We start from the raw sequence: 12,595 nt of genomic DNA, 5'->3' as shown, positions 1-12,595 counted from the left end.
TTACTGTCCTGGTTTTAGAGATTATATTGTTCTGCATTATTCTATCCCAGTAATTATTTCATATTAAAGAAGAATCTCACTTATCCAACATTCGCTTATACAATGTTCTGGATTATCCAACGCAGTCTGCCTTTTCATAATCAATGTTTTTTGTAGTCAGTGTTTTAAATTCATTGTGATATTTTAGTGGTAAATTTGTAAATACAGTACAGTAGAGTCTCACTTATCCAACATAAACGGGCCGGCAGAACGTTGGATAAGCGAATATGTTGGATAATGAGGAATTAAGGATAACCCTATTAAACATCAAATTAAGTTATGATTTTACAAATTAAGCACCAAAACATCATGTTAGACAACAAATTTGTCAGAAAAAGTAGTTCAGTACACAGTAATGCTATATAGTAATTACTGTATTTATGAATTTAGCACCAAAATATCACGATATATTGAAAGCATTGACTACAAAAATGCGTTGGATAATCCAGTGTTGGATAAGTGAGACTCTACTGTAAATACTACATAGCATTACTGCGCATGGAACTACTTTTTCTGTCAAATTTGTTGTATAATATGATGTTTTGGTGCTTAATTTGTATAACGATTACCTAATTTGATGTTTAATTGGCTTTTCCTGAATCCCTTCTTATTATCCAACATATTCACTTATCCTGCCGGCCTGTTTACGTTGGATAAGTGAGAGTCTACTGTATATTTCTAATCTTATATTATCTGCTCAGAACTGGATTATCTGAGGCCCCTTCTTCACAGCTGTATAAAATGCACACTGAAGTGGATTATATGGTAGTGCGGAGTCAAGATAATCCAGTGCAAAGCAGATAATATAAGATTATAAATGGGTTATATAGCTGTGTGGAAGGGCCTTGAGTCTACACTGCCATATAATCCAGTGCAAATCTGATAATCTGTGGAAGAAGTCTAAGTGAGGCCTAAATTTGCCTGTCCCCTAACTGAAACCTGGCTGTCCCTTGGTTGCTAGGCAACCAAGTGGGCAGAGATTAGCCCTCTAAACTGGCAGCAATTGGATAAAAAAAATTATTGCTCTCCCTCTAATTAGGACTTTATTTTTCTTTTCTTTTTGTTGTATCAACCTTGAGGCGTGGATGATGGGTTGTGTTGTCAAATTTTGAGGTTGGGGGGCCTGTAGTTTTTTTGTTTTGTGAATTGCCGTGATGCCATCACTCTTTTATATATATAGATTCAGTTGTGAACTATCTGAAAGTGTTTGACCAGCTCACTGAGTGAATATAGCAATGTTTTAAAGCATGCAACAGCATTTGGCATAATATGGATTAGCCACCAGTCATAAATAATGGATGCCTGCAGAATTAATTATATTGACGACAATGGCCACAATCGCAATCACCAATGATTCTTCCTGAAGAATGGGTTCTCCATATTGCAGTCATAAGAACTGAATTACTAATTATTGGCAGAATAGTTTGTTTGCTTTTTTGTATTCTAACATTGCTAGTGTACATACACGATGAGAATACAAATCATCATAAAACTTGTATCGGTTGCAATCTGGTCATTTATATGTGGGGTTATATGTGGGGGGTTGCTCTATTTTGTAGCAAACTAATAACTTTTGTCACTTTCATTGTAGGTATGGAACAGGCTGCTTCTTACTCTGCAATACAGGTCAAAAGGTTAGTGCTGTGAATTAAACAACTTGACAGTTCTGGTAACTGCCTACTTCTTTCAAAGAAATAGATCTTCCCATACAGTACTCTATTTTTAAACATTTCCTGATGAGCTGTAAAATGATATTTCCCATACATTTCCAAAGTTCTTCACAACTTATGTCTCATTGAGAGCTTAAAGGGATCATAGGATGAATCAGGGGGAAATATTATTTAATCCCATAAAGTATAATGTGGTAGCTTTCCACTTAATACAATAATTGTAAATAAGCAATCTGTTTTCATATTAAATGACTACATATACCAATATGTTATGTTTTGTTTTCAGCCTGCACTTTCTGAGCATGGCCTTCTGACAACTGTGGCTTACAAACTGGGCAGAGAGAAACCAGTGTATTATGCATTAGAAGTAGGTATAACTATTTTCTGTGTATTAAAGGTTTCCAAAGATAACCATTTATTATCTGGGATTTTTTCTTGCTTTTTAAGGACTTCCATATTCTGCACTCCACTATGACTGCTTGTTGGCTCGCTGGTATTGTTTATTGGTATCTTCCTTTCTTCAGAACTGGTCTTGGGGCAGGTGTTCCCAGGACGACAGATCATCTTCTCTTCCAGTCCCCAGACTTGTGTCATTACATGATATGTGTCTTTAGAGGTTATTGAGGAACTTAAAAAAATAATAAAAGATACACCTTCCATTTTTTATTATTTTTGTGGTTTACTTTTAATGTTGCTATCTTCTGTGAATGAGGCTGAGTTAATGAATTATTTTTGTGTATTCTGTTACTTTCAGGGATCTGTTGCCATAGCTGGTGCTGTTGTTCGTTGGTTAAGGGACAACCTAGGTATTGCACGGTCTTCAGATGAAATCGGTAAGTATCAATAACTTGAATAGTTTGTCGTGAAAAATAATTGCCATGATCTTCCTCTTCCTTAGAATTGGTAAACCTGAACACAGGGCTGTAGCTGGGGGAGGGGTTAAAAGTTCAACCCCCCCCCCCCCATGTGTCAAGTTAAAACAAAACCTGGTTTACTCATAAATTGGTTAACCAGTTAAAATTCATGAGTAATCCAGCTTTGGAGGGGTTGAACCCTTCCGGGGGAGGTTGAATCCTAACTCCTCCCCCTTTCGCTACAGCCCTGCCTGAACATATGTTTTCCTTTTTCCAAGTTCAGAGGTGCGCTTGGCCTTAGTAAATCTAATAATGTAAAGTAACATGTTATTTATTGAATAAAACATATTGGAAGAGAAAATCTAAAAGGATGTGTACCAGTTTATAATCTGAGTTCTTTATATTGATTTTGCAAATTAAAAACAAGAGGAATGGTTTTTCAGGTTACTGCTTATGGCAGCAAAAGTGCTTTTTTATTTTAAAAGGCTTTTTAATTATAGTATTATAACTCTGCACAGCATCATGTTTTGTACAGTCTTATCTTCATACAGGAGACCGTGCACTAGTCTTAATGGCCTGCAGTTGTAAACCTTTTTTTGGTGAAAATCATTCAATGAAATTACGTTTTGTGTAGTCAAGTATAGAATTGCTCAGCAAAAATCCTGTTAAAAGTGGAAAGTGTAGCAAATATCAATAATGGTGTAGAAGCTAAAGTAATCTGTTGAACAACTTTCCATATCTTAGGCATCCTTCCCCAACCTAAGCCTCCAGATGTTTTAGGTTCAACTTCTGTTGGCCTCAACCAGCATAGCCTATGCTCAAGAATTCTGGAAATTGTAATCCAGTATATCTGGAAATACTAGATGTTCTGGAGGCTACTTTTGATAAAGGGAGGGGAAAACGCAATACTGATTATCTGACCTTTAAATGTAAGTGGCTGTTGCTAAGTTCTATTTTGGATTTAATTTCAGAGAAACTTGCTGCTGATGTAGGCACTTCTTATGGCTGCTACTTTGTCCCAGCATTCTCAGGATTATATGCTCCATATTGGGAACCTAGTGCTAGAGGGTAAGGATATCTATTTTAATGTTCAATTTAAAATGTTTAAAAATTTCTATCATTCTGATATTAACAGAAGTCTTGTAAGCAAGGCTTGAAGAAATAGTTGGCCTTCATACCAGGAAACTATCTATCTATCTATCTATCTATCTATCTATCTATCTATCTGTCTATACACACATATACATACACACATACATACATACATACATACATACTATATTTCTACCTCGCTCTATTTCATCCCGGAGGGGACTCAGAGCAGCTTCTAGTTTTGGCAGTTATTCATGCCACATTATAACATAACACGTACAAATACACAAGACATTTAAACGTTAAAATCAAGATAAAACATACAAATACAATTTAAAAACTCTTAAAACATATTAGCTATAATGGCCAAAACTACATGTGACAACATAGATTTGTTTATTATGTGTGGATCATATATGGAGCGAAGGGAAGATAGTTTTAAATGACAAAGATCGCCTTGATGTGGGTGCCGAAACATTTCTCCTTACCTCCTTGTATGTCGTCATGCCACATTGCTTAACTCAACTAAACTATAATGCTGGAAGTGAACCTACCTAAGAGAGAAACACTTTGGAATAAGATGCTTCAGGAAAGTTAAAGGTTTTTAAGACCAAGTCACGGGTGCTGTGGTTTTTAGCTTTGGATACGTTTTTATGGATTTTAACTGTGAATTTTTAACACCATTGATATTTAATTCTCTTTTAATATTAGTATATTTGTAGATTTTAAATTGTATTTAAATGCTTATAATAAAAACCACTTTGAAGGGGGGTATAAATAAACATTATTATTATTATTATTATTATTAATAATAATAATAATAATAATAATAATAATAATATAACAACAACAACAACAACAACGGAAGAGAAGAGTGAGCACTATATTCTCCTTATTATTTTTAAAATTGCACTTCATACCAACCTCATCCTGCTCATGTGATTGATCTAATTATGTGGCGGGTTGCCACTATTTATATGTATTGTCTTCCTGGTTTTCCCTGATTGAATAGAGCAGAGCTTTCCAAATTGTGTTTCACAACATGTTAGTGTGTCAGCTGGAGTGTGCAGGTGTCATTTCTGAGCAATAAGTAATAAATCATGTATTTTAGAAATGAAAGGTTTTCATGAGATAATGTTATGTCCCCGTACATTTGAGTATCACAGCTTATGAATGTGTCCGTATCTCTTACAAGGGGTTGGTTTAACTTCCGGTTTGCTAGTAAACCTAAATTATAGTGTCGCAAAATCTTGCATGTCTAAAAGTGTGTCACCAACGTGAAATGTTTGTAAAACTGTAGAATAGAGTAACATCAGTGTATCATAATGGGTTGCTTTGGCAAAAACATGAAATCATAGTAAATTAATATTTTAATTAATATTTTCCTAATGACAATTCTTGCTTTTTATCTTTTTCTACAGCATTATCTGTGGCCTTACTCAGTTTACAAATAAAAATCACATTGCCTTTGCTGCTCTAGAAGCTGTTTGCTTTCAAACACGAGAGGTACGGTTGATGGGTACAATCTATACTTCTTTGAGTTCAGGCACCCCTGGGTCTCTTGTATGCAGTACCGTGTGTGTATTTGAACTGAAGCTAATTTCACATACTGAGAATCTTGTACAGAGGCAGTTGGACCTTTCAAATATGTTCTCAATTCCTTCAGTTTTTGAATATTGCTTCTTCACTATTCTTTTTTACTGAAGCATTTCAGATACATTTTATGGGACTTTTTTCACTATACTAATCAGATGTTTCAGACCTGTTGAAATCACTAGTATGTCAATTTGTTCTTTTTTCCTTTAAATGTCAGCTATGTTAGATAAGTCATTGTTTTATTATCCTTCCATCACAGTTTCAGATGATATTTCCAGTCAAATTCTTGTTACTGTTTTAGTAGCACATTTATAAAAAGTTACTTTTCCTGTTGAAAAGGTTCATGTGAAATTTTAAAAATGTAATATCGTTTGTTATAAGATTTTGGATGCAATGAACAAAGACTGTGGAATTCCACTAAGTCAGTTACAAGTTGATGGAGGAATGACTAACAACAAGATCCTTATGCAACTCCAAGCTGACATTCTCTGTATTCCAGTAGGTAAGAGAAGTATCTGACCTCTCTTTTTTTTAAACTACTACTTACAAGAACAAAGCAATACAGCTTTAGTTTATTTTCTGTGGGCTAAGGATTTGTAGCCAAGAAGTTCTGGATTTCTTAATTCATCTAAAAGACTCTGCAACTCACATTTTACACATTTCTTGCATACTAAACCAAGTAATTTTCTTCTGTACTGTTGTGCATATGCGGCTAATAGCTACTTTGAACTATTCCATTGTATACCACTTCAAACATGGTTGAATTATCTCTTCCCCTCGAAGAACTGCCTTGAAAATACCTGTGTTGTCAGTCTTACCATTAATTCCAGGAATTGACAGTTAACCCCCTTTGACACTTAGGGCATTGCCTCTGTCCCAAGGATTATGTCTTTAGATTTTCTGTTTGAACTGGACAAAGCTGTTTTGGGGAAAATGGTTTCTTGTCAATAATAGTCATTTTCTTGACTATTGAATGGTTTATGTAAATTCCATTACATATGCCCTTCTTGGTATCATAAGTCAGCCTCTGGAGACAAAAGATTTGTACAGAGAGGTGGAGGTAGTTTTCCAAGAATTTTGTGGATCAAGGTGACAGTGGTCTCTTTGGGCCAAAAGAGCCAGGGACTGAGGTCAATGTGGGCCCTACTCCCAGCAGGAAGTTGCAGATGTAGAAGACCAGTTGCTGTAATTTTTATCATAACAGTTGTAGTCTATATATAGTGAGGCAGCCTTTCTTTGATGTCACTTTCTTAAGAAGTTCACTGTCAATCAGCAGTTCTTATGAATTTAATACAAGTAACAAGCAACAAATCAAAATTGGGCACTGCTGATATTGGCTAGAAAAAAAACTTACCTCTAAATGTTAATGCATAGAATAACTCCTTTCTATTTCACATTTGAGTTGATGTTCATTACAGAATCAAATTTCTCCCGGTTACTTAATTTGTCTTAAATTAATGCCCTTTTTGCACAGGTTTTATTTTTCTCCAGCTTCAGTAGAAGGAATAAAGAAGAAAACAAAAATTTGATGCTTTGTATTGCCTGAAATATTCTAATTTTGTTATGCTATAAATATTTAAGCAGTTCATAATGATTCTGCATTTATATCTTTTTAGTAAAGCCATCTATGCCTGAAACTACAGCCCTAGGAGCAGCTATGGCAGCAGGAGCAGCTGAAGGAGTAGGAGTCTGGAGTCTCAATCTTGATGATCTTACAGCAGTAACATGTGAATGCTTTGAGCCAAAGATTAATCCTGAAGGTAAGGCAAATTTGATTTTCAATTCCCACTATCTACAAATGCACCAGAGCCACAATCCTGGGTTAGTCATACTACTGAGCAGTTTTTACATAAGATAAAAGAGTTGGAATCAAGGACAAAAATATCTAGTCCTACCCCTGCCATGCAGGAATCCTTACAGTGTGGTTGAACTAGGATGATGATTGTGTGTATTTCTTGAAGGAAATATACATGCTTTTTTACCTGGCACTACAGTTATCTGATATGGAGTGCAAAAAGCTTATATCTCAATGTGGATCTAAGAAGGCTTACCAAAATACTATTATTTCATAAACGTTTTAACCTTATTTTGAAATGTGGAAACTGCAGTGAAAACATTCCTTGTGATTTCAGAAAGCGAGTATCGCTACAGAAGGTGGAAGAAAGCTGTAAAGAAGTCAATGGGCTGGGAGACATCAGAACCTCAAGAAAGTGGTAAGCAGTTTCTGTTTATACCTCTATAGTGATTTTTTAAAGTCATCATCTGTAAGGGATGATTTTTGTAAACAGATGTTCATTTATTTATTATCCACCTTCTTTAAAAAAATAAACTTTTGGGGAAATAGCACATAAATTCTGTTAGTATTATTTGCTCAGTGTATATCCTGCCCTTTCTCATAGGAGGCCAGGGTGGCTAATATTCTACTTGAAAGTACAAAATTGAAATGACAAATATATTTTACTGCCATATTGGATGTATATTTTTACCGTGCTTGAGAAAATACCTGAAGATTAGTCATCTAGTTGGAAAGCCCCTGTGGCTGCATATGTCAAGATGACAAAAACAAGAAAAAATGATAAAGGAAATGGTAAAGGAAATAGTTTCACATTTTTGATTTAGCCTCTGTAGTTCTGTTTCCTTTAATCAAATAATCCCTATGCAAATGTGCTGTTTTGCTTCATGCTGAAGATTAACCACTTAGTGCTACTCTGCTTATGCCCAAGCTACAAAAAAAGACTATAAGTATTCTTCCCTCTTGTGCACAGACTATGTTTCTGTGTTAGTAGAACCATTGAAGGAATGGACTACAAGATCATACCTAACATCAAAGATGGTTAGACATTATTACATACCTTGATAGCCTTATATGGCTGTCTCAGAGAGTGCTTTCTTGGTGAGGTAGTAAGAAAATGGCACCTCATTCATACATATGTCCACAGAAGATACTGAAACTATGAAAAGAGAAATATCTGATTCTATGTATACAAAGAATGTGTTGCAGAACATTATAAGCTGAGGAATTTGGAGATATTGTACAGTTAAATGAATCAAACTGAAGGCCATTACTCAAGCATTTTGACCTGACAAGATGGAATATCTCTGTATTTGTAACACAAGAAAATTTGAAAAGGGCAACTGTGTGTTTTAACCTGCCTTGTGAAACATTAGGATTTCTCCCCAAGAAAAATAATGTTTCTACATGTTTCAACAAACTTTTTATCCAAAACTAACAAATGAAATTAAACTATCAGATAAAGTCGGCTTTGCATAAGTAACCAAAAACATGTTGAATCTTGAAAGCTTCTTCCAAAATGCATTCAATCATAGTTACATTTTTCTTTCAACAGCCTCCACATTTCTTTTGCTTTTTGGCAGCAAAACTTACAGATCTATGCTTTTTCAGTGTGGCACGGTAGCAGATGTAGCAGGCTAATCTTCTTTTCTCCCTTTTTTCCACTTTCCTCTTAATGTATGCTGATTGTCTGCTAGACATTAGTTAACTCAACTACAGTAAAATACCATTTTCCAGGTCAATATTTTTTTTTTGCATTTCCTGTGCCATACTGCTGCAATTCAACACTAAAAATCTGTCTTTCAATGATTAATGTTTCAATCCCCACCCAATTAATAAAAAAACACTTCAAGTTAAACAGAACACACCAAAAGGGGCTGCACTGCATTCCTATAAAAACCTTGTCAGAAGTTTGTCCCTGTTGTGAGCCACCCCAAATCCCTTCGAGGAGATGGGGCGGGAAATAAAAATAAAGTTTATTATTATTATTATTTGTTCATTGAGATATTCCCATATTTCCCCCGCTGCAGATGTATAATCTATGGTGGTGCAAACACGTTGCAGGAATCAGTCCAGGTAGATATGCACAGTGCCCACATTACATGAGAATGTGTAGATAACCTCTTGTTAATGGTACAAGCCTAGGCATGTAAGACTTAATGTCATATAAGTGCCACCTTGGGTCCTGTGCAAGAAAGGCAGGATATAAATTCAGTAAATCTGTTACCTCCTATGTGGTTGAAGACCCATATGCATCTCTAACTTCTGTGGTAGATTCTGCATCCCTAAAGAATATTTTACTTATTTAAGATCAGCTTTGTTTTGGAATTATACATTGTCTGCTGTATTCATTTCAAATCTGAATTGCCTTAATAAACCTCAGTATTGACAATAATTGCAGTATATCTGAACAATCAAAGCTTGGCCCGTCTGTAATTATTATGGTAAACTGAATTATCTGCTTTCATATAATTTTTTATGTGATTCTTAAATAGTGCAATTTATATCTATCTCTCTTTTGATTTGCTTGACTGGAACCTCTTCTGCTGGATGTCAACAGGTGAAACTAGTATCTTCTGTAGTCTACCTTTGGGCTTTTTTGTAATGAGTAGCCTGTTAATGTTAATCGGAGCAAAGTACATCTCAGGTTAGTTGATTATTTTTTGAACCGGTAGTATACTGCTTACAAATTGTAAAAAAAAAAAAAAAGTACAGGTATACCTCAATTAACAAAGTGGATATGTTGGTACTGGAGACAGAAATAACATGCAAAAAATAGGGATTGATTTCTGCACCACAAAGAAGGAGAGCTATTCAAGATGTTCATCTATTTTGAACCTTCTGCAGACCATTTGAAAGCATCTTCCAAAATGCATCCGTCTTTCATTAACCTCCACTTTTCTTACAATTTCCATTTGGTGGATAAATGTATAGATCCATGCTTTTTTAACATACTGGTGGTGGAGGAGCTGGCGAGATAGGCTTATCTAGTCTTGTCCTATCTCTTTGTTTTATAAGCAATTCTGAGATAGCTGCTGTTTTACCTTGCATGTTTTAGACAAGCACTCATGGCTACAAGTAGGATCAACCAGAATATAATCCAATTTTTCCTATCTCAAGGCTTATTGCATTGTTTATGGGAGACGCAAAACCCAACACTGAGAGTGTGTGTTTCTTCACCCTTCTTTCACTATCCTCCAAGTGCTAATGCTGCTAAAGAAAGGCTTTAGAAGCTGGGCAGGCATTAAAAATGTATAATGGGGAGCTTCTTTGTCAGAAGCTTTGTTAACTGAGGTATGCCTGGCATTCAGTATTTTCTTGTGTAAAGAAACACAGTAATAACTGTTAATTCTGAAGCACTGCATTGAATAAAATATAATCAATTTATGTAGAAGTTGTGCCACAAACTATGCCGCTTAACTATATGAAACTATATTTCAAACCAGGATTTTTGTCAGCATATTGTGAGAATTGGGCTGTTATTAAAATTGTAAATTAGCCTCAGTGAGACCTTTTCCTTTTTTTGCAACCCCAAATTAGTCAAAATACATACCCTCAGAAAACCAGAGGCATTTGGTAATATCATCATAATTACTTTCTGGGAGCACACGCAGATCTCCAAGAAGGCTAATGTGGTGCCCTAACCTAGTGTAGATGATATGTGAAGTGGGATTTATTTTCATTGTGTAAAAAAATATAATCTTGTTGGTTGCTTTGCCTTAAAAGCAAGCAGTTCTCTTCACTGTAATTTTTTTACAGTACAGACTTGTAAATTGCCATTTTCCAATGGTAAAAAAAAGAATTACCGTGTTTCCCTGAAAGTAAGACAGTGTCTTATATTAATTTTTGCTCCCAAAGATCCTCTAGGTCTTATTTTCAGGGGATGTCTTATTTTTCCATGAAGAAGAATTCACATTTATTGTTGAACAAAAAAATGAACATTTATTATATACTGTACAGTAGTTGTCATTACAAACCAGCATAACCAGACAAACTGTGAATCCTATCAAGAATTTCTTGTTACTACCATTATTTCCATGTACAACACTCTATGGTACGTACATTTACCGATCCTGCATTCTCTGGTGTTCTGTTTGGTGGGCCTGCTTCCAAACAAAACCTTTGCTAGGTCTTACTTTCGGGGGAGGCCTTATATTTAGCAATTCAGCAAAACTTTTACTAGGTCTTATTTTCTGGGGATGTCTTATTTTAGGGGAAACAGGGTATTTGGTCAAATAGCTGGAGAAGTCTAGAAAAAGTAGATGTGCATGGGAATCAGCTTCTTATGGCTTTTTGTTTACTTTTGATACTTTCGATGACATGTGGTAATCCATTGTGTCAAGCAAATACTTGTTTTCATCAAAAGAAACTTTGAAAATGAAACCAAGACCGGGAATTGCAGTATTATGGCACTATGCATATTCTTACATACAAATCTTCCTCAGGCATTTTAAGGGAATAAATATATGAGTATATAGAGAAAATATTCCATAACCCCTTTTTTCAAAATGTCTTGTGGGTGGGAAAACTTGTTTTTTTTATTATTATTATTATCAGATTTTCTTCCTTTTTTCTCAGCTTTCATATCTTTGTACAGTTCATAAGAAATGCCCGGGCAGAAACATTTTCACCATACAATGAACTCTAGTTTTGGTGCACCTTTCTGTTTTCTCCATCATGCCTTTTCCATATCTGAGGAAAAGTAATCAAAGATCATCAGTGTCAGTTTGTACTGTGCTTGCAAACAAATTGATTACTGGTCCAGCATCTGCAAGACAATTGTAACATGATTCCCTAAGTGAGAACATTCCATGTTTTGGTAGTGATTGCAGCTATTGTAACTTACGCTTCAGTTAGGATTGTCTGAATTTATGATGATGATGATGATGATGATGATGATGATGATGATGATGATGACGACGACAACAACAACAACAACAACAAAACTTTCTTTATATACCGCCCTATCTCCTCAGGAGACAGGGCGGTTTCCAACATGATAAAAACAATATAATACAATACACACAATAAAAACAGAACTATAGAACAATTTAAAAATTATACAAGTAATAAACATAAATACACAGTATACAATACAACAATGAAAAATAAAACTAGTAACAATATTCAATTTACGGGCCGGTTATAGTGACCCAGAGTTCAATGTTGGAATGGCCAACTATAAAGTGCTATTCAAGTCTTGTGCAACAGGAGGACTTGGGGCCAGTAGTGAATAAAGTGCTGAGCTGGGTCAAAAGGGAGGGCCAAGGACTAATCCTGCTCAAAGATCTGCAGGAACCACTAGGTTTTAATTCCTTGCAGAAGGAAAACAGGGAAGGAGCTTGTCTGATTTCTCTAGGAAGGGCGTTCCAGAGCCGGGGAGCCACCACCGAGAAGACCCACCCCCTTGTCCGCACCAACCATGCTTGTGATGGTGGTGGGAGCAAGAGGAGGGCCTCCTCAGCAGATCTTAGTGCCCACACTGGTTCATAGGGGGAGGTGCAGTCATGGAGATAGGCAGGGCCTGAGTCGTGTAGGGCTTTATAGGTCAT

General features: G+C 35.6%; 1 protein-coding gene across 3 annotated transcripts in view; it reads left to right on the top strand.

Moving 5' to 3' along the window:
- gk (glycerol kinase) overlaps nucleotides 1-12,595 on the top strand; it is a 37,737-nt gene that overhangs the window by 22,288 nt on the left and 2,854 nt on the right. For 2 of the 3 annotated variants that reach the window (XM_003218909.4, XM_008107369.3), the window contains 9 exons: nucleotides 1,631-1,673; nucleotides 1,996-2,076; nucleotides 2,464-2,542; nucleotides 3,535-3,631; nucleotides 5,077-5,161; nucleotides 5,633-5,753; nucleotides 6,868-7,011; nucleotides 7,384-7,464; nucleotides 9,604-9,690. In XM_003218909.4, coding sequence (XP_003218957.3) covers nucleotides 1,631-1,673; nucleotides 1,996-2,076; nucleotides 2,464-2,542; nucleotides 3,535-3,631; nucleotides 5,077-5,161; nucleotides 5,633-5,753; nucleotides 6,868-7,011; nucleotides 7,384-7,464; nucleotides 9,604-9,690 — 818 coding nt within the window. The remainder of the gene's footprint in view (nucleotides 1-1,630; nucleotides 1,674-1,995; nucleotides 2,077-2,463; nucleotides 2,543-3,534; nucleotides 3,632-5,076; nucleotides 5,162-5,632; nucleotides 5,754-6,867; nucleotides 7,012-7,383; nucleotides 7,465-9,603; nucleotides 9,691-12,595) is intronic. The other variant, XM_008107370.3, reaches the window with a different exon arrangement.

The sequence above is a fragment of the Anolis carolinensis genome, chromosome 3 (assembly GCF_035594765.1).
Source record: "Anolis carolinensis isolate JA03-04 chromosome 3, rAnoCar3.1.pri, whole genome shotgun sequence".
NCBI lineage: Eukaryota > Metazoa > Chordata > Lepidosauria > Squamata > Dactyloidae > Anolis > Anolis carolinensis.
The sequence above is the reverse complement of the archived record's forward strand: the minus strand, read 5'-3'. Positions and strand labels throughout refer to the sequence as shown.